Here is a 25,701-nt window from a genome sequence, read left to right as displayed (position 1 = left end):
GCATTAAAAACCCCAATGCATAACAAATTTTTCTTCTTCAAGTGCCCTCTTCGCTACGGAGTTTAGCAATCATCATTGCTATTCGTATCTTTGAAGCTGTTGCTCTAAATATTTGGTTAGATGTGCACTGGAACCAGTCTCTTAAATTGTGCGGCCAATCTTTCATTGGTTAATTAACTGGAGCAATCTAGTTTATCGCCTCTAGTTTATCGGTATTGCTCTTGTTTAAAGTCCAAGTCTCTACTCCGTACAGCAGTATCAAGAAAATGTAGCATCTAACCAATCTCATTTTCAGGTTTAAATTAATGTCATGACTTCCAAGAATGTCCTTGGTATGTATCCTATGTATATTAACAAAAGCAGCTCGAGCCTTTCCAATTCTAGTTTTTATTTCTTCTGTGATGTCATTGTTGCTATTAACGCTTGTTCCCAAATATTTATATTTGTGCACCCTTTCGATTTCGTTATTATGAATGTACAGGTTTGTATTCAATCTTTATTTTTTTTTGAAATAATCATGAATTTCGTCTTCTTGAGGTTCATTGTTAACCCTTTCTCATCACTAGCTGTGACTACCTTGTTTAAAATTTCTTGCAGGTCTTCTACTGTCTCCGCGATTAAAACCGTATCATCTGCATATCTAATATTATTAATTGGTTGGTTAATATCTTTTATCCCAATCTCTTCTTCCTCCAATGCTTTCTTCATAATTTCTTCCGAATAGAGATTAAATAGCATTGGTATCCTCTGTGTCAAGATGTTAAAGGCAAATAATGCTTCGCGAGTTTCATATCCCTCCCGGAATCCAAACTGTGTTTCTCCGATATCTTCTTCCAATTTTCTGTAAATTTTATTGTGAATTATTCTGAGGTATATTTTTAAGGTATGGCTCATAAGACTGATCGTGCGATGATCACTGCACTGCTTAGCATGTGCCTTCTTGGGAAGAGGGACAAAGGTTGATCTTAGCCATTCTTCAGGAATTATACTGTTTTCATAAATCTTGTTAAATAAGTCTACTAACAAATGGATTCGATCTTCGTCGATCAACTTTAGTATATCCGCTTGTAGCTCGTCTGGTCCTGAAGCTTTGCTATTCTTTGATAACTTCACCGCTTGCATTATTTCATCTTTGCTTATTTCTGGACCTGTCTCCTCTGGAAAATTATCACAAGGAGGCTGCCTTTGATCGTCAAACAGTTCTTCTATGTATGTCTGCCAATGTTTTAGTTTCTCCTTTGTTTCCATTATCATGTTCCCTTGTTGGTCTATACGTACTGTCTGCTTCCTGTTTCTATTGTTGATCATTTCTTTAACTTTCTTGTGAAGATAGAACGAATCATATTTGGCTTCCTCCTTCCTAAGTTTTCAATCTCCTTACATTTGTCTTTTAACCATTGTTTTTTAGCGTCGCGGATTTTTCTTTTGATCTCTGTGTTAATTTTCTTATACTGTTCTTCATTTTTGCCTTTCGATAGTTTTCGAGAATTCATCAATAACAAAATTTCGTCACTCATCCATTCTTTCTGTTTCTTTGGTTTTTCTCTCTTCAGAATATTTTCAGCGGGCTCCAGCACGTTCTTTTTAATAATGGCCCAGTGTTTACTATTGTCTAATTCTGGTATCTTCTCTGTCTTTTCAAGTTTTTCAAGATTTGCCTGAATGCTTGTTTCTACATGGTGTTTAATTGTTTTATCATTTAAACGATTGATATCTATTACTTGTTTGGGCTTAGGTGTTTGTACTCTTTTAAGTTTTATTCGGAATTGTGCCACCACTGGATTGTGGTCTGACCCTATATCTGTTCCTGTATATGTTTTCACAGATTCGATTGTGTTTGTATATCTGTTGTTTATGGTTATATAATCTATTTGATTTCGTGTAATATGGTGTTTAGTGTCTCCAGGAGATTTCCACGTGTAGACTCGTCTTCTTTGTAGTTGATAAAATGTGTTTTTAATTATAAAATTATTTTCCTGTCAAAATTGCAACAGCCGATCGCCTCTTTCGTTTCTTTGGCCGAGACCATATTTTCCAACCCATTAGCCACATTCTTCTTTCCCAATTTTCGCATTATAATCTCCCATTATTATTGTAATGTCTCTAGACTTAACAACTTTCAGTGTTTGTTCAATGGTTTTATAAAATTCTTCTGTATCTTTTTCGCTACTCTCCGCTGTAGGAGCATAATGTTTGAACTATATTTAGTTTTCCCTGAATAGTTGACAGTTGTAGAAATAGAACTCTATCTGACACTGGTACAAAGTTTATAATCGACTTACTTATTTCCTTGGTGACCATTATTGCCACTTTATTATTATGATGATTGTCATTTCGTCCTGAAAAATATATGGTACCGTTTGGGGTGACGCATTGACCTGCATTTGTCCATCTGACTTCGCTGAGTCCTAAAATACTGATCTGTAACCGACACATCTTTTGACTAGCATTGTGTAGTTTTCCAGCTTTAAATAACGTTCTAACATTCCATGTGTCGATAAGGATCGATGTATTATGCATTTTGCAGAGGTTTTGCGGATTGATGACAGAAGGAGCCCTGCAACTTATTGAATCTCCCCTCCTGCCGGATCTTGGTTTCCGATGACCATGATCAGTAACTTCCAAAGAATCGCTATTCTTTGCCATGATGATTTATACTAGGGATATTTCACGAGTCTTTAATACAGTGGTTCCCCGTTGCCTTCTGTATCCTTATGCCGTTGACCTTGGTTCATCCGCCTTCGAGATCGATTTGTCAATCTCAGGACAAAAGAGTGCCCTACCACCTACCAACTCATCCTAAAAATATCATGGGTTTCACTCACTTCCAATGAAGATACTCTTAAAATGATGAATTTAGAACGCTTGCTTACAAACATCATAAAGAGAAGAAAATTAGAATACTTCCGCCATATAATAAGAAGACCAAAATACCATTTAGTTCGCCTTATAACACAAGGAAAATTGAAAGGAAAAAGGTGGATTGGTCGAAAGAAACTTTCATAGCTGCATATTATTAGACAATGGTGTGGTACCACAGTGGAAGAATTATTTCCTACGATAGCAGCCGATAGAGAACGGATTCAGGACATTGTAAACAGGATGAAGGCCAATGTCTAAATACGGACATGGTACCTAAAGAAAAAGTAAACAAATGGTCAAATCATCTCTCTCTAAATCCAGTTTGTTCTGCCTTTATTTCGTTGTAATAATTTTTAAATAATTTTTTTATTATATTGCGGTAAATTATACTTAGTGTATTTATTAAAGCAGTTCCATAAATATCAGTAACTGTTGTCCCCTTTTTGTATATTTCAACATCTAGGAAATTTTCCATTCTTCTGGGACTTCCGATTCATTAATACAATGCTGAAACAGATCCTTCAATAGAAAGTATCTCTTATCTGTTCTGTTTTTTAAAAGCTATTCTACTAGATTTACTTAACCTGTTCTTTAGTGATTTACAAGCGTCCTTTCATTCTTTAGTATTTGGTCTGAGGTAGGAGCCTTAAGTTAAAGTCTGGCCAGTCATGTTTTCACTGATTTTAAATGCTTCCCTATTTTCCATTAACATGTTTGCAAGGAAGTTTTCCATGCATGAGCTGTTATTGTTGATATGATTAAATTTTAAAACTATTTTAAATTCTTGTACAATAAAAATGTCAAATAAAAAAGCCTCTTCTTGGAAGTTGCTAAAATGTCTAAACATACACCTGTGTCAAGTCAAATTAAATCTTTTGTTTACCTATCTATACTGATGCACACCAATATAAAACTGGACAGGTATAATCCAAATATCCTGAAGAACATCATAATTCTACACATGGCATCTCCTGCTAACCATTGCACTGTAGCTGCCCATCCAATTTCAAGAGGCATCATGAGAAAAGTAACCTGAAAAAAAAAATAGGATAAGAACAGAATAGTTTAAACGCAATAAAAATGATTCATGAAAAAATCACGTAACATACAAACGTAAAGGCTAGAAATTGTTTAACGCTAATAAACTAAATAATTGTCTAGGCTCTCCAAAAATTGTAATGGTTCGAATTTTATTTGAGAGCCTGAATGCACTTTTTTAATGTAAATAATTTTCAGAATTATTATTGATTGTGTAGTGTTTTTTTTATATTAGAATTTTCTGCATTTATTTGCAATTAATACTCGTTTGTGGGAAATTCAATCATTGCAAAACTTTATTGCTTTCACATTTTTTTTAATTACATAGCTGCACTACATAGCAAAGATATAGCAATGAAAATGAGAAAAAAAAATGAGTTTTTTTAATTCGTTTTTTTTAATGGTTTAATAAAAAACTAGACCCACTGTTTAAAATGGCCGTATAGTAAATTATTATTTCTAATATTTCAAAGCGATTAACGCAAAAAAAGGGGATCATATACTATTTACCCTAATTAGGGCGTTTTAGAATATATACAGTCTGAAAAATACCTTTTGATCCTAAATTCGTCACAATACGTACTTATATCTTAAACAAACTATCTACCAACTTTCAATAGTCTTTGTTTTCGATATATGGAATTATCTGCTGCGTGGTTACTTTTTAACTTTTTGTGCCAAAATAAAGTTATTTTCTTAGAGTTCAAAAGAAATCGACATACCAAGTTTAAATTTTTATTTTCATAATTTTAATGTAAGAGTTATCGCACATAAAATCAAAGTAACTTATAGTATTTTACTATTTCATAAACTTCTGTGTAATAACTGCCCAATTCCTTATTATAAAAGAACAGCCAGGGCTAACTTGAAACCTGACCTTGTCCATCTATCTGTCTAAATGCGCGAGGGATAATTCTTGAATTAAATGAAAATGAATAACAGTACCATACCAAAGAATATTCATCAGGGGAAGGAATTATTTTTAGTACATAACACCAAATTTTAGGGTATGTGTATCGACCAGAATTTAGACTACGAAATACAGGTTAGTAATTATATGTGCTAAGCTAACAACAGTTCGTTGTTCTTTTAGACTATAGATGTCACCTTAAAAGGAGCTGTCCAATTTGACAACTTCCACTCCCTTATAAGATTTGTGACAATTTTCTGGGAATGAACAACTAAAGCTAAACAAGATTTTATCATTCGGAAAAAAATAGTTAGGATATTGCTTTGTTTGAAATTTGGAGATTCATGCAAAGGAAACTTTACATAATTAGGTTTAAAGACTGTACCAGGTATATGTTGATGATTGTCTTCAAAAATAAACATATATTTGAAACAAATAACATAAAGTACTTAAAGTCACAGTATTAACTACAGTCTGCCTGTCATATTTTTGTCAATATATTATGTTACATTATATTCTTATATATTTTTGTTTTGTAAGATCTTATTGTAATTCTTGGAGACAACAGCTTACACTAAATAGTAGATCATTTCATTCATAATTTCGAGTAAACAGTTTACAATTAATTACATTCCTGTATAACCTTTTGATATAATACACATTAACAGCAGGAAAATTCCTGCGATATTCTTTATGTCAAGAAATGAAAGAAAATGTAATAATTTAGCGGAAGGAAAGGGTTTTCCAAGTATTGCATTTGATATTGCCGTGTAAAATCATTTAGGGCGAATAAATTAGTACACTGCTTATAAAAAATTTAAAGTGTACAAAAATATAAAAAGAGTATCTTCGAGAACGAAGAAAAATACTGCTTTGGTTTTTCTTTTTTACAGCTACGTCAAAAAATCCATGAAAAATAAGAATCTAATACAACCAACCTTAAGACAAATTCAGGAAATGTACCTACTTATAGATTAATATGTTTTACAATATTTTTATTTATCTAGCATGTTTCAATTACAAAATTTATTAACTATTATACGAAACACAATTCTGTGGCATGTTCCACACAAGCAAATGGTTCGAAAACAAGTGAGATACGTTTCCTTGATTACCAAACAAATAAATATACTATGTAAAGCAAACATATTTTTTCTTATAATAGTACTAGATAAAAGTTTTAATCAAACATTAAATTAAATAAACATGTTTAATTAAAACTACACAAAATACCTGAAACACAAAAGATGACATTGGAAATCTTAGCTATATACAGTTATCATCTTCTTTTAATGTAAAAAACAACAACTATATAAAAGTTCTTCTTTTCTTCTTTCTATATAGACATGACCCTGTCTGTTTTTCAATGTGCCTACAGTATGTTGTCGTTCTACTCTATTTGTTGTCATTCGGCTTAGATGATCGTTCTATTCTACTCATCTGTTCTATTCTACTCCACCTTGCATCTACGTCATACATATGTACTTCTAGCTCTGTCCTATAGTATCTTACCATCAATTTTTCTATGTGTTTTTATTTCTGCTATTTCTTACATCCTTTTTGTCCTCTCTGTATCAGGTCTTGTTTCTGCCGCGTATGTCAATATTGGTCTGATGGACTGTTTTGTAAATTCTGTCTTTCGTTTCTTTCCCGATATTTCTATTTCTCCATGTTGTTTCATTCAGGCAGTCTGCGGCTCTGTTTACTCTATTCACTTGATCTTCCAGTTCAGTTTCCAGCTTTCCGTAGCTAGATAATGCGATGCCTAGATATTTAAACTCACTTGGTCTTTTATCTGACCTTCAAGCTCCAATTTACATCTTAGTAAATTTGCTGTTGTAACCAAGAATTTTGTCTTTTTGGGGAAATTAACATGTTAATTTTTTTGGCGGTTATATTAAATTGCTGCAGCATACGTTGTAAACCATCTTCACTTTGAGAGAGTAGTATTGCGTCGTCTGCATAGAAGATTATTTTAAGTTGTTTTTCTCCCATTTGGTATCCTTTTTCAGTTCTCACTTTTTTGTTATTTTAGCCATAATCAGGTTAAACAATAGGATCGGTTAGTTCTTCTAATACTTTTACTTTTATTGTGCTGTTTTTGAAGATATTTTCGAATGTTTTGATTATTTCTAGAAGTATCTCTCTAACGTACAGTAAGCGGATAACGTCTTTTAATTTCACTCGGTCAAATACCTTCTTAATGTCAACGAAACATAGATATGCCGGTTTGTTGTATTCTAGTGATTTCGTTTACACTTGCCCCATTATAAATATAGCGTCACTGCATGATCTTCTTGACCTAAAACATTGTTGTTCTTATGCTAGTGTTATAATTTCGTTTAGTTTATTTGTTATCACCTTGGTTATTAAATTTAGTCTTGTATTGATCAAAATAATTCCTCTGTAATTTTCTGGGTCCGGTTTGTCTCTGTTTTTGAATAGAGGTATTAGGATGCTTGATCTCCATTCTTGAGGAATTCTGTTTTGTTCTATTATTTTTGGATTATTTTTGATAGTTGTGTGGTCAGATCTGGTCCTCGGTACTTAAGGAGTTTGTTCGGTATTCTGTTTTTTTTCTGGTAATTTTCTATTTTTTAATATCGTTTATTATCGTCACCTTTAGCAAATAGGGATCGAAATTAGTCTACCCATGTTTCCTTCTAAATGTGTTTGGTTTTTATTAGCTCGTTGATCTGTTTTCTTTGTCCTCTGATTATTCTCCATATTTCTTTTTGTGTTTCCTAGAAGTCATGTTCCATCTGTTTTGAGAAGATCTGCCAGTGTGCCCTTTTTATTTGTATAACAAAAGTATTCGTTTCATTTCTGATTGGTTTATAGTGGCCGTATGCCTGTTGTGTGTGTTGTGTTCTGTATTGTAAAAAGGCCTTCTTCTTTTCTTCACCTTTTGTCTTCACTTCACACCAAAATTAATATAAATGAAATATGTTTGGAATTAAAAACAATTTTTAAATAAAACTGATTTTTTAATAAATTTAATTACAAATTTAAAGTAGAATTAAACTGTTAGTGGGAAAGTGTACCACCGAATAATGCCATTTAAAAGAATTAAAAAATTAAGCTATTTTACTGAACGAAAATCTGTCGTTTTCTTGAATATATATCCAAAAAGCAATAAACTTACAATAACATGTAAGAATTCATGGACACATCTGTATCACTGAATGATAATTGTATTTACTCTCTCTAGCTCAATAACGTGCAAAGCAACTACGCTGCTTAGCATCAGAGGCGTTGATATAAAAAGAACATCCAATAACTCTGTGTAACTTCCAAATCCGTCGCCTTTTCTTTATACCTTTTGTAAGTTCGGTAGCTGTTATTGCTCTCTTGTAGCCGATAATAATCCCCGAAGTTTTTGTGCGTCTTGTCCTTTTATCTAAGATTTGGCAAAAATTGCTGTCTCTTATTCGTTTTTTAAATTAAAACTTTGACTCTTGCGTATTAAGTTAATTGTTTTTTGTATAAAAACACTACTTTATAAAATAAAAACCGGAACTAAAATGGAAAAGGTATTTCATGATGTCTATTAGTACCTAAAATAATAAAATTTTATAATTAAATTAAATACCTTGAGAGAGAGTTTTATTATGAAGTACAGTTTTTTACTAAAAGTTTCTTTGTAGGTGATAAGAATTTTTTCCAAGTAGTAGATCAAAGTCAATCAGTATTGAACGAGGCGTAAGACAAGGCTGTATACTATCTCCCACCCTCTTTAACGTGTATTCTAAGAATCTATTTAGGGAAGCTTTAAAAGATCAAAAAGGAATTATCATAGGAGGAGAAATAATTAACAATATAAGGTACGCCGACGATACTGTGATTCTAGCTGAAAACATCGACGATCTGCAGGAGCTAATCAATAGAGTTGACATGGAATGCACAAATTGGGGACTGTCGATAAATATCGATAAAACTAAATACATGGTGACCAGTAAAGTGGATATCGGCACAACCCAACTGATATTAAACCAACAACCGCTGCAGAGAGTTCAGAGATTCAAATACCTTGAATGTTGGATTACCCAAAATCTAGATCCATCCTTCGAAATTCGATGTAGAATTGAACAGGCAAGAAACTCATTTCAAAAATTCAAGCCTTTATTATCCAATAACTCATTAAATTTGGAAATCCGTGAAAAGTTTACAAGATGTTACGTGTAGTCTGTACTTTTGTATGGATGTGAAACTTGGACTTTAAACGCCGATATCATAAATAAAATCGAGGCGTTTGAGATGTGGTTGTATCGAAGGATACTAAAAATTCCATGGACTAGCAGAACCAGAAACGAAGAAGTTCTTCGAAGAATGGGACATCAACGAACTCTATTAAATATTATTAAGAGGCGTAAACTAGAATATCTTGGACATATAATCAGAGGACCAAGATATGAGTTCCTTCGGCTAATTCTCAACGGTAAAATCGAAGGAAAGGAATGGATAGGACGGAAGAAACTCTCTTGGTTGAGGAATTTGCGGCAGTGGACAGGTTTGACAGCGGACCAATTGCTACACGTAGCGCAAGACCGAGATCAGTATAAAAATATTATAAGCATGGTAGTCGGCGACGTTCCGTAGGGATATGGTACTCTAAGAAGAAGAAGAAGAAGATCAAAGTACGTCTTAAATCTAAGGTGTATGATCAACTCCAGCGAAAAACAACGGTACAATGCTAGAAATTAGTTGAGAAATTATATTATTTCCAAATTATGTTATTTAGTGTACAGTGCTAGTCAAAACCCCCTACCTTCTCGTATATTTTAAACGGTTATGCTTTTAATGATGAAATTAGGAACACATTAGAAAGAAGTGATGTTGTAGTGATAGATGACGTTATAGACCCACTGTGATCGATAATTTTAAGTAGGACTTAATTGCAACTGATATCTCGTTTGAAAAGTATTGAAAAGACCTATTCAATCATACTTATTTTGTTTGCGTTTAAACTGATTTTAACGAATAAGATTCTAACGTCCGCCTTTGGTTATTTGTCAGAAAAGTTGACATTTCTCAATTCTCTAGTTGTTTTAATTTTACTCATATTTCGATAATTAATGCCCAGAAGTGAATATTAGGCATACCTTTAATAATATAGCTTTTTAGTATTTTTATTTATTTCTTGTTATTATTATTAATAATTTAAATAATTAATTATATATTAATAACTGAAAAAATCTATTCAAAATTACAAAGACATTTTTATTATGTCAACATTGTTAGAGTTATAAAACGTTTTATATTATGAAACTCATACAAAATCATGTATACTGTGTAGTCTTTTGTTGTTTAAATGATTTAATTATATGTAAATAGCCATTCGTTTTGGAACTGAAATAAAATTAACAATTTAATTACTACCAAAAATCTGGTTTAATGTTTCTGTAGATAAAATACAGAAGAAAATTTATTTGGCTATCGATTATTTTATAACAATTAGTATAACTAATTGTACAGATGTGTTAATCTGAAAATTGCATATAGCAAGCATAATTAGTGCCAACAGAACACTATGAGGTTGTTCTGCTAATATAAAGAAACCGAATAAAGTATGAAATTAGTACCGACATAAGAGATTCCTTTTATCGCCCATTAAATTGTATTAAACTGTGTTTATTAGCCTAATTTATTAACTTTATTTATTATAAAAAATATTCTAACACTTAGTTTATTAAAGTCTTTATTTAATTTATATGTAAAATATTCTTACACTTATCACAACTACTTTAATTTATATTATTTATTTACAATATTTATTTCCGCATTAGAATTAGAAACTCGACTCGATTATATTTTCAGACTGCTTCACACAATGAAAGTTCCGCTATATATATCAAACAGCCGTTGTTCGGGAATCCCTTCGAAGCCCACCGATGTTGACCCTAGAATTGTCTCGAATGAAAGGGTACGCCAGACCGGTTTCTAGAGGGTCGAAGAAAATACTTGAACAAAAGCGAGAATAACAAAATGTTTAAGTTTTTAATATGACTCATATTTATCGTAACAGTATTCTAGTTTTGTCAAGTGACATTCAGTTTTGGTAACAGAAACGTCAAATATTCGTTTATTTTTTAATTAGTAATAATTTCGGATTTATTCGCAAAAAAACAGAATAAGGAAATTGGTATTTTAAGTTAGGAAAATGGTAACCTTTACAACTGAACATAAAATTCTAATAATTAAATGACATTATTTTAAAGATAGTGCCGACGCTATAATAAGTAGATTTTCGTTTTTATTCAACGGTCCTCTAACAACACAATCTACAATTAACATCATTATTATTAAATTTAAAAAAACTAGCTGTGTCAAGAATTGTAAAAATACACAAATAGTGATGAAGATGGAAATGAACAGCTCGTGCAATTCATGAAGAACGGGAACAGCGTGAAACTGCCGTACGTAGTCTAGCTGAAATCAATTGTGAACGACGGTTGGTGTTTTGTGAGGACATGACGAAACGCACTAATCGTGACGAAGATTTTTTAAAAAATATCTTGTTTACAGATAAAACTTGTTTTTCTTTAACTGGTCATTACAATCCACCTGTTACCGTAGGGTACTCTACCTAAAATTAGAAAATTAGACACATATTGTTCCTTACAAAACAAAATACCGTCAAAAAGTCAACGTCTGGGCTGGTATTTTAGGTGACAACGTACTTGGCCCTTTTTTCATTGTGGGCGCTTGGTGTCATGGTAAATACTAAGATTTCCTGAGAAATCATATAATTCCAGCAGGTCATGCATAACCTATTAATATATATGAAATTTGGTCGCAGCAAGACGGCTGTCCAGCTCACAACGCACGAAGGATGTTAGATTTTTTAAACATTACTTTTCCAGATAGAGTTTTTAGTACAAAAGATGCCATAACATTCGAAATGAACATCCGAAGGTAATTATACAATAGATTGGGCTAGTGTTTAGCATATTTTTTGTCGATTATAGAATCCTCCAAATAAAAAAATCGTCTCTTTCTTTTTCACTGTCACTATTTGGCAACTCTGCAAGCACATAGTCTCTTGAATCAGTATGTACCGGGTAGTCCAATAAGCCGATCTCTCGGCTATATATCAGAAACTATTCATGTTATAACTTTAGGAGAAAAAATTCCTTAGTAAAAGTGGCCAAGAGAAATCGCTCGAAATAACTTTCAAGTTTCTGGGTTAACCGCTAGGGGGCGTAACCTGTGAAGAAAAATTTAAATAAAAGTTTTTTTTTGAAATATGCCCAATTATACCAAGTGTTAAATAAGTAAGCTAGAAAGAAGCCTAAATTCTGCACAAAGTTATTCAAGTACTTTTTTTAAATTTTTTCATATAAAGGGTGGGGGAGAGTGGGAAAGTATTTGTGGATAAATACCTATAACTTTGATTTGGATCAACAGATTTTAATGAAATTAGTGTCATTAGAAAGAGTGTATATGATTTAATTTACATCTACTATAAAACAATTGCATTATGTATATATATATATATATATATATATATATATATATATATATATATATATATATATATATCTTGCATGAGAGATATGTTAAAAATAGAAAAAAAAATTGTAATGTAAATAAAATATTAACTTTATTATTTGGAGGGTTATGAAATATGCCTCTAGTTTACTTACTGCTTACAAATTTATTATATCAATCTCCCGAGCTTTGAACTTATAGTGTATACCTCAAGTCAATATTGTTATAATGAAAATATAATGAGCGGTTTCAATTACGAAGCAAATGATCTCGATTTAACGAATTAAGGCATAAAGAGATTTGATTGCTTATTTTAGTTATAAAATTTGGTTGAAATTCCACACAGTGCTAACATTTAAATTTAGTACGGTATTATTAATCCAAGAGTTTAAGAGTGTAGCATTTTTATATAGTGGAAAGTCACCTTACATGAAGTATTACTTTTAAAACTACTATTAAAAAATAATGTAAAAAGTCAGCTTACAAAAATATAAAAGGAAATAGACAGTATTTAAAAAAATATTTTCTACCTTATATTAGAGACATAGGGTATCCCAATATGGGGTACCATTTACAATATAAAAGTTCAAAACAAATTCAAATTATTTGACTTTTTTGCATTAAAACTATTTATGTATGAAAATGACATATAAAAATAAATCTTACCAACAGGCGTTTTTCCTTAATTAAAATAAAAAATCTAGTTATCTAAAAATAACACACAATAAATCTATTTAGCAGAGCAAAAGTCACAAACATACCGGTCTCTTTCACACCCAGAATATTCAACGCGAGCCTATTTAAAAGAGCTCTGACACACCATCCATTGTTCGCCTCTGACATCTTCAGAATATGTTTTAGCAAAAAACACAAACTGCATTTTCTTTAAAGTTATCTACCAGATTAAAGCTAATTTCCTTTTTTTTAACACACTCTCTCTAATTTATCTTTGTATGAAGTGCTTGTTACAATGGCAGCTTTTAACTTCTGGCACTCTATTTTTAGGATATTTTAAGAAGGTTTTGGAACAGGCATCAAATCTGCAGGAGTAACCTGCTTTTCAGGGATTGTTTCTTCTAGTACATTCTTATAAAATTCCTTTTCCTTTACTGCTACTCCTTTTATTATTGCTGCATTGACTGTTTCCTCTACCACTGCATCTTTATTCACTGTTTAACTCTTTCTTCAACTGTTTCATTTATTTCTGCGACAAAATCACATTATTTAAATACGTTTTTGTTGAGGCCACACACGTCAGTTTTCTTAAACACATTAATTGCTGTATCCATGGTTGCTGCTTTTATATAAGCGTTTCGAAAAGTTCCCCTACTTGATATCTTGTTACAACACGTCCTGTCTTAAGCCTAAGCCAGTTTGTGATCTCCTGCGTATGATAAGTTTTAAACAGTGACATAAATATCACGTCTAATAGCTTATGTATCGAATGCGGTGAAAGGCAAATTATGTGTCTATGGTTTTCTCGCGCTAGAGTTAATATCTCCAAATTTTTTGTATGTGAGTCATGACCACTATGGATCAATACCACTGGATTGTAAGCGCTGGGCTTTGTTGTGTTAATAAAATGACGGAGCTAATCGCCCAACATTTCTTGTTAACCCAGCCAGATACATGACACGCATACTTAGATCCAGGCAGAGTGCCCTCTAGGAATAATAAAAACGATCGAAAATATCTACCAAACAACACAATAAAAGTAAAAGTAGAATAAGAACTAACCCACCCTTTTGAAGCTGGCAATGGGATAAGACAGGGAGATTCCCTGAGTCCTCTATTGTTCAACTTGATTATGGATAAAATAATAAAAAAAGTAAGAACTAAAAAAGAATACCAAATTGGAGAAAAACAACTTAAAATAATCTGCTATACAGACGACGCAATACTACTCTCTCTAAGTGAAGATGATTTACAACGTATGCTGCACCAACTTAATATAACCGCCAGAAAATTTAACGTGTTAATTTCCCCAAAAAAGACAAAATGCAGGGTTAAAATAGTAAATTTACGAAGATGTAAATTGGAGCTGGAAGGTCAGATAATAGAACAAGTCATGGAGTTTAAATATCCAGGCATCACATTACGTAGCTACGAAAAGCTCTAAACGGAAGTAGAAAATCAAGTGAATAGAGCAAACAAAGCCGCAGGCTGCCTAAATGAAACAATATGGAGAAATAAAAATATCGGGAAAGAAACGAAAAGCAGAATTTACAAAACAGTCATCAGACCAATAATGGCATACGTGGCAGAAAAAAGACCTGATACAAAGAGGACAGAAAGAATGTTAGAAACAGCAGAGATAAAAACACTTAGAAAAATTGATGGTAATACACTATGGAACCGAGCTAGAAGTACAGATATACGCCGTAGATGTACGGTGGAGAACATCAAGAACTGGGTAAGAAATAGAAAAGTAGAATAGAACGATCATATAATCCAAATGATAATAAATAGAATAGTAAAGATGGCAAAAGACGGTTTCCCAATAGGAAGACGATCAGTAGGAAGACCACGAAAACGATGGAACGACAACTTTCTGGAGTCACATTGAAAAACAGACAGAATCATGTCTATATAAAAGAAGAAGAAGAAGAAACATTTTTAGATGTTTATGTTGCCCAATAATGAGACCAGTTTCATCACAATTAAAAATTTTTTCCTGGTTTGTAATTTTTTTTTAAATTGGCTCATATGAATCCAAAAACTCCACACCGTTTTCCTTAGTGAATGATTTAATATGCGTATAGGATATTCTTTGAGCCATTCTATGGACACTCTAAGTGAACTTTTCTTATTATTTTCTTTGCATATCTTTTCACGTCTTTTCGTGTAATACCAAAAAAATTTCTTTTCATTTCTAAGCAGTGATTGGCGAGCATTGATTCCATTTCTTCCAAAAATACTATTTTTCGTCCGAAATGAGAATTTACTAATATTGTAAATAATGTCAATTATTTAGTAATATCAGTGATAATTTGGAAATTTGTTTGTCTTCCATCTTGAATAATTTTTTGCTCTGTTACTTACACTAAAGTTTTTTTTTAACAATTCTGTTTTTTAAACATTTTTTAAACTTTTACAAAACTGATTTAGTTCTATTTTTAAAAACTTGAGCTAAACGTTTTGTATTTTTTATTCTGTATGGTCCATAAATTAAGCTATTTTCTTCAGTTCCATCTAATTCTGCTGCATATCTTTTGTAAGGTAAAAGATATGCAAATTTTTTGTATTTATGGATGTTTTCTTATTTAAACAACTTTGTAGATGAACGGATGGATGATGTATATAAATTAATACACCCATAACGTCTTCAATAAAAGGATGGAGTAGCTAATATCCTTTCTTTTACTCTCCAGAGTTTGACCGAGAAACCTTTAACGTACTTTAATATAAAAATAAAATAATAATGAAAATGTTTCCGATAATTATCTTATATTATATTATATTTTACAAATCTATTTAGCAAATTTTAAAAAATTACCAAGATCAATAAAAAATTTTTTAAAGAAAAAGCATACGATTTTTTAAATTTTAAAGAACAAATGTATGGTGGTATTAAAAATAAATATTAACAATTTAAGAAAAACATACATAGAATTTTGTTAACGCACATCATAACGAGAAATCACTTCTGTCGGCACTTTCCAAATGCGGCGAGCAGTTTTTTTTTAATATTTTATATTACCAAATGTTTATGTAATGCAATTTTATTAGTACCTCACAATTGTAACTTTAGCTCCTTATTTCATTATATAGTAAATAAGTTCATGTTAATTCAGACAACAATATTGTACAATCTGACTATCTCAATTTAAAGTTCTAGGTTACCTCAATGTCTTTTTTTTTTAATTTGTTCGAATTTGAAAAACTTCAAACTCCGATGTCAGTTAAAAAGATAAATTTCGACCTTTCATCTCCGATAATCAGTCTTGCCAGCGTCGCTCGCCTTGAGAATAATTTGAAACAAATTGCAATAAATTGCAAGTGAAGGTTGTATGGAAAGTTTGATTACTTTGAGAATAAAGTTAAAAAACAGAAAGTCGAGTTACTTTTTGCACAAATACCAGATAGGTATAACTAAAATCTTCATATTTTACAAAGAAATATTTTACAATATAAAAATTAGTTAAATAAATATTTGTAAGGTTTATTTCCTATATAACCAGAAATATTTTGTAACAGATTTATATGATAAGTTGTGCTTGGTCTAAAACCTACCACGATGCGACCATTAGATATCAAATTGTATCAATATTATACGAGGTGTGTCAAAAATTATGAATTTCGCTCAAGAGTAAAGTACCTTATTAAAAATTATATTTTAATATGCAATTACATTTTTCTGATTAAAAGAAAATTGAAAATAAGCAATTTGCAATGGTCAAACTTACAGACCATATAAACAATTATAGACCATATAAATAATTATTGTGTTTTCACATTTTTACCAAAAAAAGGGACCAACTTTATTTTTAAAGTACCTCACTTAGTTTTGATGCTAGAAATAAAAAAAAAACAAAAAAAAAGCTTTTATAAATACTTTCAAAAAGTGTTAATAAGCTGTCCCCGAAAAGTTCTTGACATTTTTGATTATTTTGCGTTGAAATATTTGATTTTACTCTGCTTTTACTAAATCTACAAACTTCATAAGTACACCATTTTTTTGTTTTTTTTTATAAGCTATATTTTACCCTTTAAAAAAGTGATCTTTATTCTGAAAAATGGACATTTTCACTGGCAGTCAATTTATTTATTTTCTGACTTGTTTTAAAGGTATGAAGAAAATATTGTTGGCAGTTGAAATGGATTATTTGAAAAGAAGTGCTAGAACATCAAGGCTGGAAAAGAAGTTTCTAAGAAAACTAAACAGCAACTTAATATAGACAATTCAGAAATTGGAAGCACAACATCGCAATCTACAAATAATGATGACGATTATCTAACCGACTCTTCTCTAACCTCTCAACGTTCTCAATGTTAAATATATTTTACTTTCACATTAATGCAGTGGCACTGCGGTGGGTTCTACCCTCGCTTAAAACGCTTACAACAAATTAATCAATAATACAAAAGCCGATATCATCCGCCTTCAAGAAACCAATTTCAAAAAAACTCATAGACGCGATCTTAAACATTTTGAAGGTTATTATTTCCTTCGGACTACGTATACAAGAACAAGTGAAGGAACATCTATCTTCGTGTCTAATGATTTATTTTCTATACAATGTATTATAACTACTAATTTAGAGGCCATAGCAATAACTGTCTGGTGTCCCTACCAAATAACCATATGCAGTACATATATATTCCACCTAATTACAACTTAACAGAAACCGAGTTTTTTTCTTGAAAGACGTTCAGTTGTTCAACAGAATATGACCCCTTGTTTTCCATGTACTTTAACTTTAACATAACGTAATAAAACTGTTGTATTATTTAGTCATAGGTTCCAAGCTTATAGATTAACTGTAGCAATTAGTAACATGTGCTTTTTGTAATTATTGTACACAATATTGTTTGTGTTAATGGTCTTTGCAGCCGAGACACATTAATTCAAATAAAAAAATATTTAATTAGGTTTTAATGAATGTATGTGATGTATGAAATTTTAACAGAGGGTAGGTAATACCCTAAGGATTAAAATCTATATCGAACCAAAGTGCGCCAAAGCCTTGGGGGTGGTTGCCACCCCATCTCGGGGGTGAAAATTTTTTTTTTACGTTTTATCTACAGGCTTCGATTAAAAAAGTAATTATTAACAAAAAATGTTCCATATATTTTTTTTGTAAAACTGATATTTTTCAAGTTATTCGCGATTGAAAATAACAACTTTTAGACGAAAAAATCGATGTTTTTAATTGATTTTTCGCGAATAACTCGAAAATGGTGCATTTTATCAAAAAAATTGTAGAGAACAAATTTGTAGCTTTTAAAAATACAAATACATTTCATTTTTAAAATGTTTTTGCGATATAATAGGAACCGAAATACGGCCTATCAATGTTCAGCGGTTTTCTTCAAATGCCAAATTTGAAAGATTCAGTCAAATATCGGGAAAATTATGCATTTTTGGAAGAAAACTCATAGAACCTTTTTTAATGAGCATAAATAGACCTATTATAAAAAAAGACTCTAGCTCAAAAATTGAGTGAGTTATGATGAAAATAAGGTCAATACCTCATTTTTTTACGAAAAAAATCGATGAAAACAACCCCCTAACTACTCCCATAATTAAAATCGATCTTCACCCTTCTGCAATTCTCTTTGTACAATGTATTGTTAATACGTCCAAGAAGTTTGACCTATTTAAAATGCTTAGTTTTAGAAAAAGTACAGCTTAAAGCGAGAAACGATTTACAATTTCATATTTTTTACCCTTCTTTTTTTAAATATCCCCGAAAATACTAAATATATGAAAAAAATAAAAATGTACTAAATTGTAGCTTTTTTTATGACTAAAATTTTCCTTTATTTAGATTTGTTGTACAATGAATATTTGGCTAGATATAGCCATTTAAAGCATCGATTTACGATCAAGCACCATCTTTTTCGAGCCCTTTAACTCACCCCATTTAAAAACCAAGGGTTCCAAAAAGATTTAATTCACAGATCCTTGTAGCTCTTAAAAGTTTCTACAAAATCGTTTTTGAAGAAACACTCTATCGTTAAAAATAAAGGAAATACGTTAAAAAAACCAATTAATTTTTTTTCCGGAAAATAGAAGATATTTTAGATGCTGGCAGATACTGTGCAATAATGTTGTATGGAACTGTTAAAGACACGCAGCTTACCAAGTTAAAAAAAAATAAAAGATTTGGAAGCTTTTCTCGAGCAGATGCGGTACGAACAGTTCATCAAAGCTACAACGAAAAACTGTGCGGTTAAGCTATCATCCCTTCTGCCCACTGTTGATGCCTTAGATGAGTATTCAAGAAGATGCTATGTATTACCAAATTCAACAGTGGCTTGGCAATGAAAATATCAGAGCAACAGATTGGGGATGGTATTCCAAAGATGGTTTGTTATTACCCGTACGCATGAACAAACAACCTGCACCCGATGAACTTTTGAAAATTATTTTTTGCCAATGCAAAAAAGGATGCGGCGTTTCATGTGGATGCAGAAAAGTTGGTTTATACTGTAACTCTACTTGTTCTGGGTGCTCAGGTGAAGGGTGCAATAATAGTCCACCAATAATTGAAGAAGATGAGGATGAAATAGATCACGATGAAGATGTAATTGATGACGAATAAAATTAATATTATAATTGTTACCTATAAATGTAAATATTGTCAACTATTTATGTAAAGGTATAAGAATATATGGTGCCTTTTTATGTTAATAAATTTTTTTGTATTTAATTCTACTTTTTTCAATTTATATCTATTAAATTAGTTTATAAAAACTGCAATGTTGTAAAGGGTGATTTTCAAAAGTTGAAAAGTTGCAAAATTTTGGCAAAAAATTGTTTTCACCTATAGCACTCATAACAAATGATTTTTAAGGGTTGAAAATATATGAAATTATATTTTAAAGTATAAAATATCACTATTTAACTAATCCAAACCAAATTTCACTCATCTTAAGATTTGTAATGTTATTTTACAATTTTTAAAAAATTAGGGGTAGTTTTCACCCCTAAGAACAATCAGGCTTCATCGGCATGACATAAACTATAAAGCAGAGGGTAAGTTGAGCTTAAATCCAAATTTTTATCCAAATCGATCCAAGGCGAAATCATTTTTTTAGAATTAGTAATTTTTTTACATTAATCTCTAACAAGGGTTGCTTTTAAAGGGTTGAAATATGATGAAACTCTATTCAAAAGTATAAAATAATCATTATTTAACTAATTCAAACCAAATCTTACCCATATACAGGTTTAATATCTTATTTTATAATTTTTGAAAATTAGGGGTAGTTTTCACCCCTAAAACCCTTCAGCGCACTTCGGTTCGATATAGATTTTGATCCTTGGGCTATCACCTACCTTCTGTTAAAATTTCAACTCAATCCATGCAGGACGAAAAAATTGCAAGGTTTTAACTTTTTTCGAGCTTCATTTCCTGAACTATATTATTGAATTTTTAGTGGAATTATCGGCCGAATAGCTAATATTTCATTATTTGATCTATTTTAAAATTGAATACTAATCTGGTATATATGATAATGATTTATCCGATATGACGGTTTTCTACTCAGGATTATTTTTACACAATTTTATATAATACGAATCCTACCAAATAAATGTTCAGACAAACAAAAATTTATTGAAAACGTCCATCTTTACAACTTTGCTTATTAAACCAAAGAATGAGATCAGTAATACATTAAGCTCTATCATTAATAAAAAAATATTAAAATGGCTTGGTCTCCATTAACTTTGAATTGCAGAGTAGACGGCAAAATAAAGGAAAATGTTACATTACATCCTGAAAACTAAATGTTTGGATAATTCAAGAACTTACTATCTTAATATGGGGTTACATCGTCATGTGACTTTACAGCCGCAGCAATCCTGTCTGGCACTGTTCATCCTAAGGATTTACACAAGTAATGGTCGAAACTATCTTATAGTTCACCTAATTTACTCTTCAAATTGGCGACTGTTCTCTGGAATCATTTCTGTTTCATATTATGCCACAATGTTACAATAATATTAAGGTCTGGACTGTTCGAAAGCCATGTTGCCTACGAGATACCTTGTTCTAGTTGCCGATGTGCATAAATGGTATAGACAAACCGACAAACTAACAAAAATAACATATTTACGAAAATTATAAATGTGTAAAACATTCCGATACCACTTCAGCCCTAGCCCAACATTATATTCAGACAAGTCACAAAATAGATTTCGAAAAGACAAAAACCGTCGCTCCTCAAATCTCCTTAAAATCTAGAATTATTGGCGAAGCTATTGAAATAGAAAAACGCACTAACAGCTTAAATACCCGTGATGACGCTAAAACACTGCCGGCAACATGACGACAAGAGAATATCCAAGGCAGAAGAAGTATAGGAAGGAAAACATTTTTATGGCTGAGTAACTTGAGGGAATGATATGTATGCACAACAATTGAACAGAGCAGCTACATCTAATATTAGAATAGACATGACGATTGCCAACGTCCATTGCGGAGATCTGTTAGCCTCATAAGTCACATTTACACTTTCTGTTCTCTTAATAAAATTGTAGATATTATCGATTTAGTTCATAGAATTGTTTTAGCTTTTATAATTGTTAATATTTTGTTTTCATTAACTATATCTAGCCTATACTTTCTTCAGTTTCCTGAAATAAACTTCTTTCTATATTTGCATTATGATTCCTGTAAATTATAAGATTCATTTGGAAAACATATACTAATGTTCAAAAAAAAAAATTCAACACCCAGAAGAAAAATATTTTTTTAAATTCTTATTTATGGAATATATAAAAATTCTACAATCTATTCTCTTATTAGAATTTCTACATATTATAATATTCTTATTATTTAATAACATTATAAACCATTTTTCAACATAATTTTCGTCAAAAATATTACTCAATTACTCTATGGGGCATTGTTTAAATTAAGTTATCTATATGATATTCTAAAATACTTATCCAGATTTTTCTTATAGCATGCCATAGGTCTTGATGGCCACTTCGAAGTCTTTATACCAGATTAATGTATGAACTGTATGGTCTCACGGGAAATATTAGGTATTGCAATGTTGCTTTGTTATCTTGCTGTATGACGTTCAACAGCGAAGTCTATATTTCGTCTCTTACCTCGAAAATGTCTTATCGTTATGCACACATCAAAGCCGCCCAAACAAATCCTTGATTTTTCACTGAAGTAGACAAATTTCATTAGACATTCCAGTTTTGCCGAGCTCTGCACCATTATAAGCGTCAAACCTTATGCTGTGGTGTCAAAGGTAACAACACAGGCCAATCACAAGCTCTCCTAAGTGATGCTTTATTAATACCTACTTTGAATTTTAAAATAGTTAGAGAAACATTACAATTAAAATTTTTACATGGCCAAACCATTATTCATATACAATATCTATGTTATCACACAAAAAAGTATAGACAAAATCTTACCAATAAATCAGCTATAGATAAATGAACTAGCATCATGTTAATCCTAGATGGAAACTTTTTGCGTCTTTTTAAAATAAGCACTAACACTGTAGTATTCGCAATTGTTGAAAACACCATTAAAATACTATAAACGATTATAGAAAGTCTATGTCCGTCATTAAACCGCATATTAATCGGTAAGCTCGTCATATTTTTCGTATCGTTCGAAAGTGGCCACTGAATTAAAGTTCGATGGTCCAACAAATTTTCATCATACTCCGCTTCCTTCATTTTGTGCACCGATCTTTTGTGTTATATTATGAGAATCTGAAACAAAAACTATTGTAAGTAGATGCATAATAGGTGTCTAAAATATATAAAAAAAACGTTTTTGGTGACTTTTGAATATATTGGATTTAAAGTACAAGACTCCGTTAATTTCGGGTTCGTAGCTGAGCAATTAATCCACAAATTTAACCACTCATCAAAGATTTTTACCACCCAACCACAGGTTTGACCCATCCAGCAAAGGTTGGGCTAACTCATTTTTTAATGTTTTTGAATGAAGCAAGATAAAGCATTGATTAATGCAAGAAATCAGGGGTTAAACGTGTCAATTTTGTTTCTTTATCTAGTTTTTAAATGGGTTAGTAGAGTATTCGCTTTAAAAAAATCGGGAATATAAATATTATCGTTTTGTGAAACTGTATTTATGATTAAAGTCTACCAGGAAGTCAAATTACAAAAGCATTATATTATATTAGTATTATATTATATACCAACGTTATTGCAGTTTTACGTCGTCACTGTTTGCAGTGTTTTCATATTTTTCTGATGTATGAGAATGTTGAATTCTATAAAAGCCCACTGTGCATACTAGGGATTTTTCCAGCATCACAAAATCATAATAACCCAGTTAATTTCTTGTTTTGTATTGGCAAATGATTTGTGTACTCTTGAGGAAAATTTATCAATTTGAAATGGACGTCCCCTTTTTGCTTTTGATAGATGCAACCTCAAATAATACTTAAAAAAAAACAATATTTAATAAGTTATACGAAGTACTGATTTCCTTTATTATTTGACAGATTTTAACCATATCTTTTTCATTATCAATTTTCCAATTTTTGTTCCTAACAAGGCTCTCAAAATCTCGCTATTCTTCGTGTGGCAATGATGTTACATTATATACTTTTTCGGTAGTTTTGTCAATTATTATTTAAGTAATCCATTGTTTAGGAACATACAAGGTGGACTGGCGTTTTTTTCGCGTTTTCAATTACAGTATGCATGCTGTCCCCCTCATTTTGAGTGTGAACTGTCACTAAAAATCTATAAGTAATACTAACTTGGAAATAAATAACTGCCTAAAGGATCATTGAAAATATATTGTGGTTTCTGTTTTGCTTATCACAGTTATCGGAATATAAAATGAAGGTTTTAATTCCCTTTTTTTTAGTTTGAACCTCTTTCAGCAATTTATTTATGCCATACATAACAGAAACCATCATTGTTGCCTATATCAAATATGTTTGTAAGTGGCATACTTACATTTTTATAATAAAAATCGCCTACGTTCGATTGGGGGGTCGCTAAAACTTTTTGGAGATCAAAACACGCAGCGCAGACGGTCTTATCATTCAAGGCGAGTTCTTTGTGAACGTTTTTCATATTTCTAGCACCTATTTTATTGGTTAACTTACGTTCACAGTTCTCCCGTAAGTTGAACTTTCCAGTTTCATCAGCTAAGTTAAAGAGTAAGCAAACATCGCATTGATCTTTCTTTGGTCTACGGAAAGTGATATTAAACTCAGTGTTACAAATGTTTATACTAGCGATGCGTAGTAAGTTGTCGATGCGATTGTATAATTTATACATGTTTTGAATGCTTAAACCCTCCTCAAGTTACATCCTCTTAGAATTCTTTCAAATAACGAAATAAAATAAAATAAAATAAATAAGGGAACCAAAACATTATAAAAAATTATAAAAAATTATAAAAAATTATAAAAAAGTATAAAAAATTATAAAAAATTATTAAAAATTATAAAAAATTATAAAAAATTATAAAAAATTATAAAAAATTATAAAAAATTATAAAAAATTATAAAAAGTTATAAAAAATTATAAAAAATTATAAAAATTTTAAAAAATTATAAAAAATTATAAAAAATTATAAATAATTTAAAAAAATTATAGAAAATTATGGAAAATTATAAAAAATTTAAAAAAATTATAAAAAACTATAACAAATTATAAAAAATTATAAAAAAATATAAAAATTAAATAAAATTAAATATAAAAAATGAAATTAAATAAAGTTAAATAAAATTAATAATAATAATATACTGGGATCGCATTGTGCTTACAGTCCAAACTGTAGCACATAATAGACCAGATCTCGTGATAGTTAATAAACTAACGAGACAAACAACACTAATCGATGTGGCGATACCTAACAAGAATAATCTGCGCGTTAAGTACTTTAAAAAGATCGCCAAATACAAAGATCTGGAAATACAAATAAAGAGACAATTGAGAATAGAAAGTACCCAGACGATACCTATTATTCTTTCTACCACTGAAGTCATTCCGAAAAACCTCCTAAAAAACATAAAACAACTGGATCGAAATGAACATCTATATAAGATCATGCAGAAAGCTGTGCTATTTTTGACGTCCAGATGCGTGCGTAAATTTTTGGGAGATACTCCAGCGTACCAAGTCACCTAGGACTGGATAACATAGAAAGAGTCCCACCAAAGCTTAATCCTTTTGATACCGTAGGTCTCTGGGATACGTGAATTTTTCTCCTACACGGAGTATGAGCCGTATGGCTAAATCTGGATAATAATATTAGGCGAGTCTTCTACAGCTGGCGCAAATTCTCGAATCCTAATTTCCAGCATTTTCTGTAGGAATCTTCAGGTTTTAAATCTGTGGCGGATATTGCATCTTCGACATCTTCTCTCCATGACCGTCTTGGTCCACCTCGTTTTCTTTAAGTGGGCGGAGCCTATTTTCTTTATGTTTTGGCCATCTATTTTCAGGCATTCTCTGCAAATGTCCATACCAATTTATGCTTTTGTCTTCGATAGTATCTATTAGGTCAAGGTCAATTTTGTCTCTAATAGTCCATTTTTATTGCCTTAAATTTAAGTTTGCTTTTTTAATTAATTTTTCAAAGTTTGGTTTCAAAAATTGTTTTTTTTTTATTTTCCCTTGTTATTTTATTATTACACAATATTTTATGTAGCTGTCTAATATTTAGTCTCACTTGGCCAATCCTAGAATGTATTTCTTAGTTACTGCT

General features: G+C 31.0%; 1 protein-coding gene across 2 annotated transcripts in view; it reads right to left on the bottom strand.

Annotated features, from left to right (window-relative positions):
- The window catches only part of AkhR (Adipokinetic hormone receptor), a 365,860-nt gene that overhangs the window by 159,827 nt on the left and 180,332 nt on the right, over window positions 1–25,701 (bottom strand). For both annotated transcript variants that reach the window (XM_072533002.1, XM_072533003.1), the window contains exons 2-3: window positions 22,410–22,715; window positions 3,746–3,894 (exon numbers count right to left, since the gene is read on the bottom strand). In XM_072533002.1, coding sequence (XP_072389103.1) covers window positions 3,746–3,894; window positions 22,410–22,679 — 419 coding nt within the window. In that variant the 5' untranslated portion in view covers window positions 22,680–22,715. The remainder of the gene's footprint in view (window positions 1–3,745; window positions 3,895–22,409; window positions 22,716–25,701) is intronic.

This window comes from Diabrotica undecimpunctata, chromosome 5 (genome assembly GCF_040954645.1).
Source record: "Diabrotica undecimpunctata isolate CICGRU chromosome 5, icDiaUnde3, whole genome shotgun sequence".
Lineage (NCBI taxonomy): Eukaryota > Metazoa > Arthropoda > Insecta > Coleoptera > Chrysomelidae > Diabrotica > Diabrotica undecimpunctata.
This window is presented reverse-complemented; position numbering and strand designations above follow the sequence as displayed.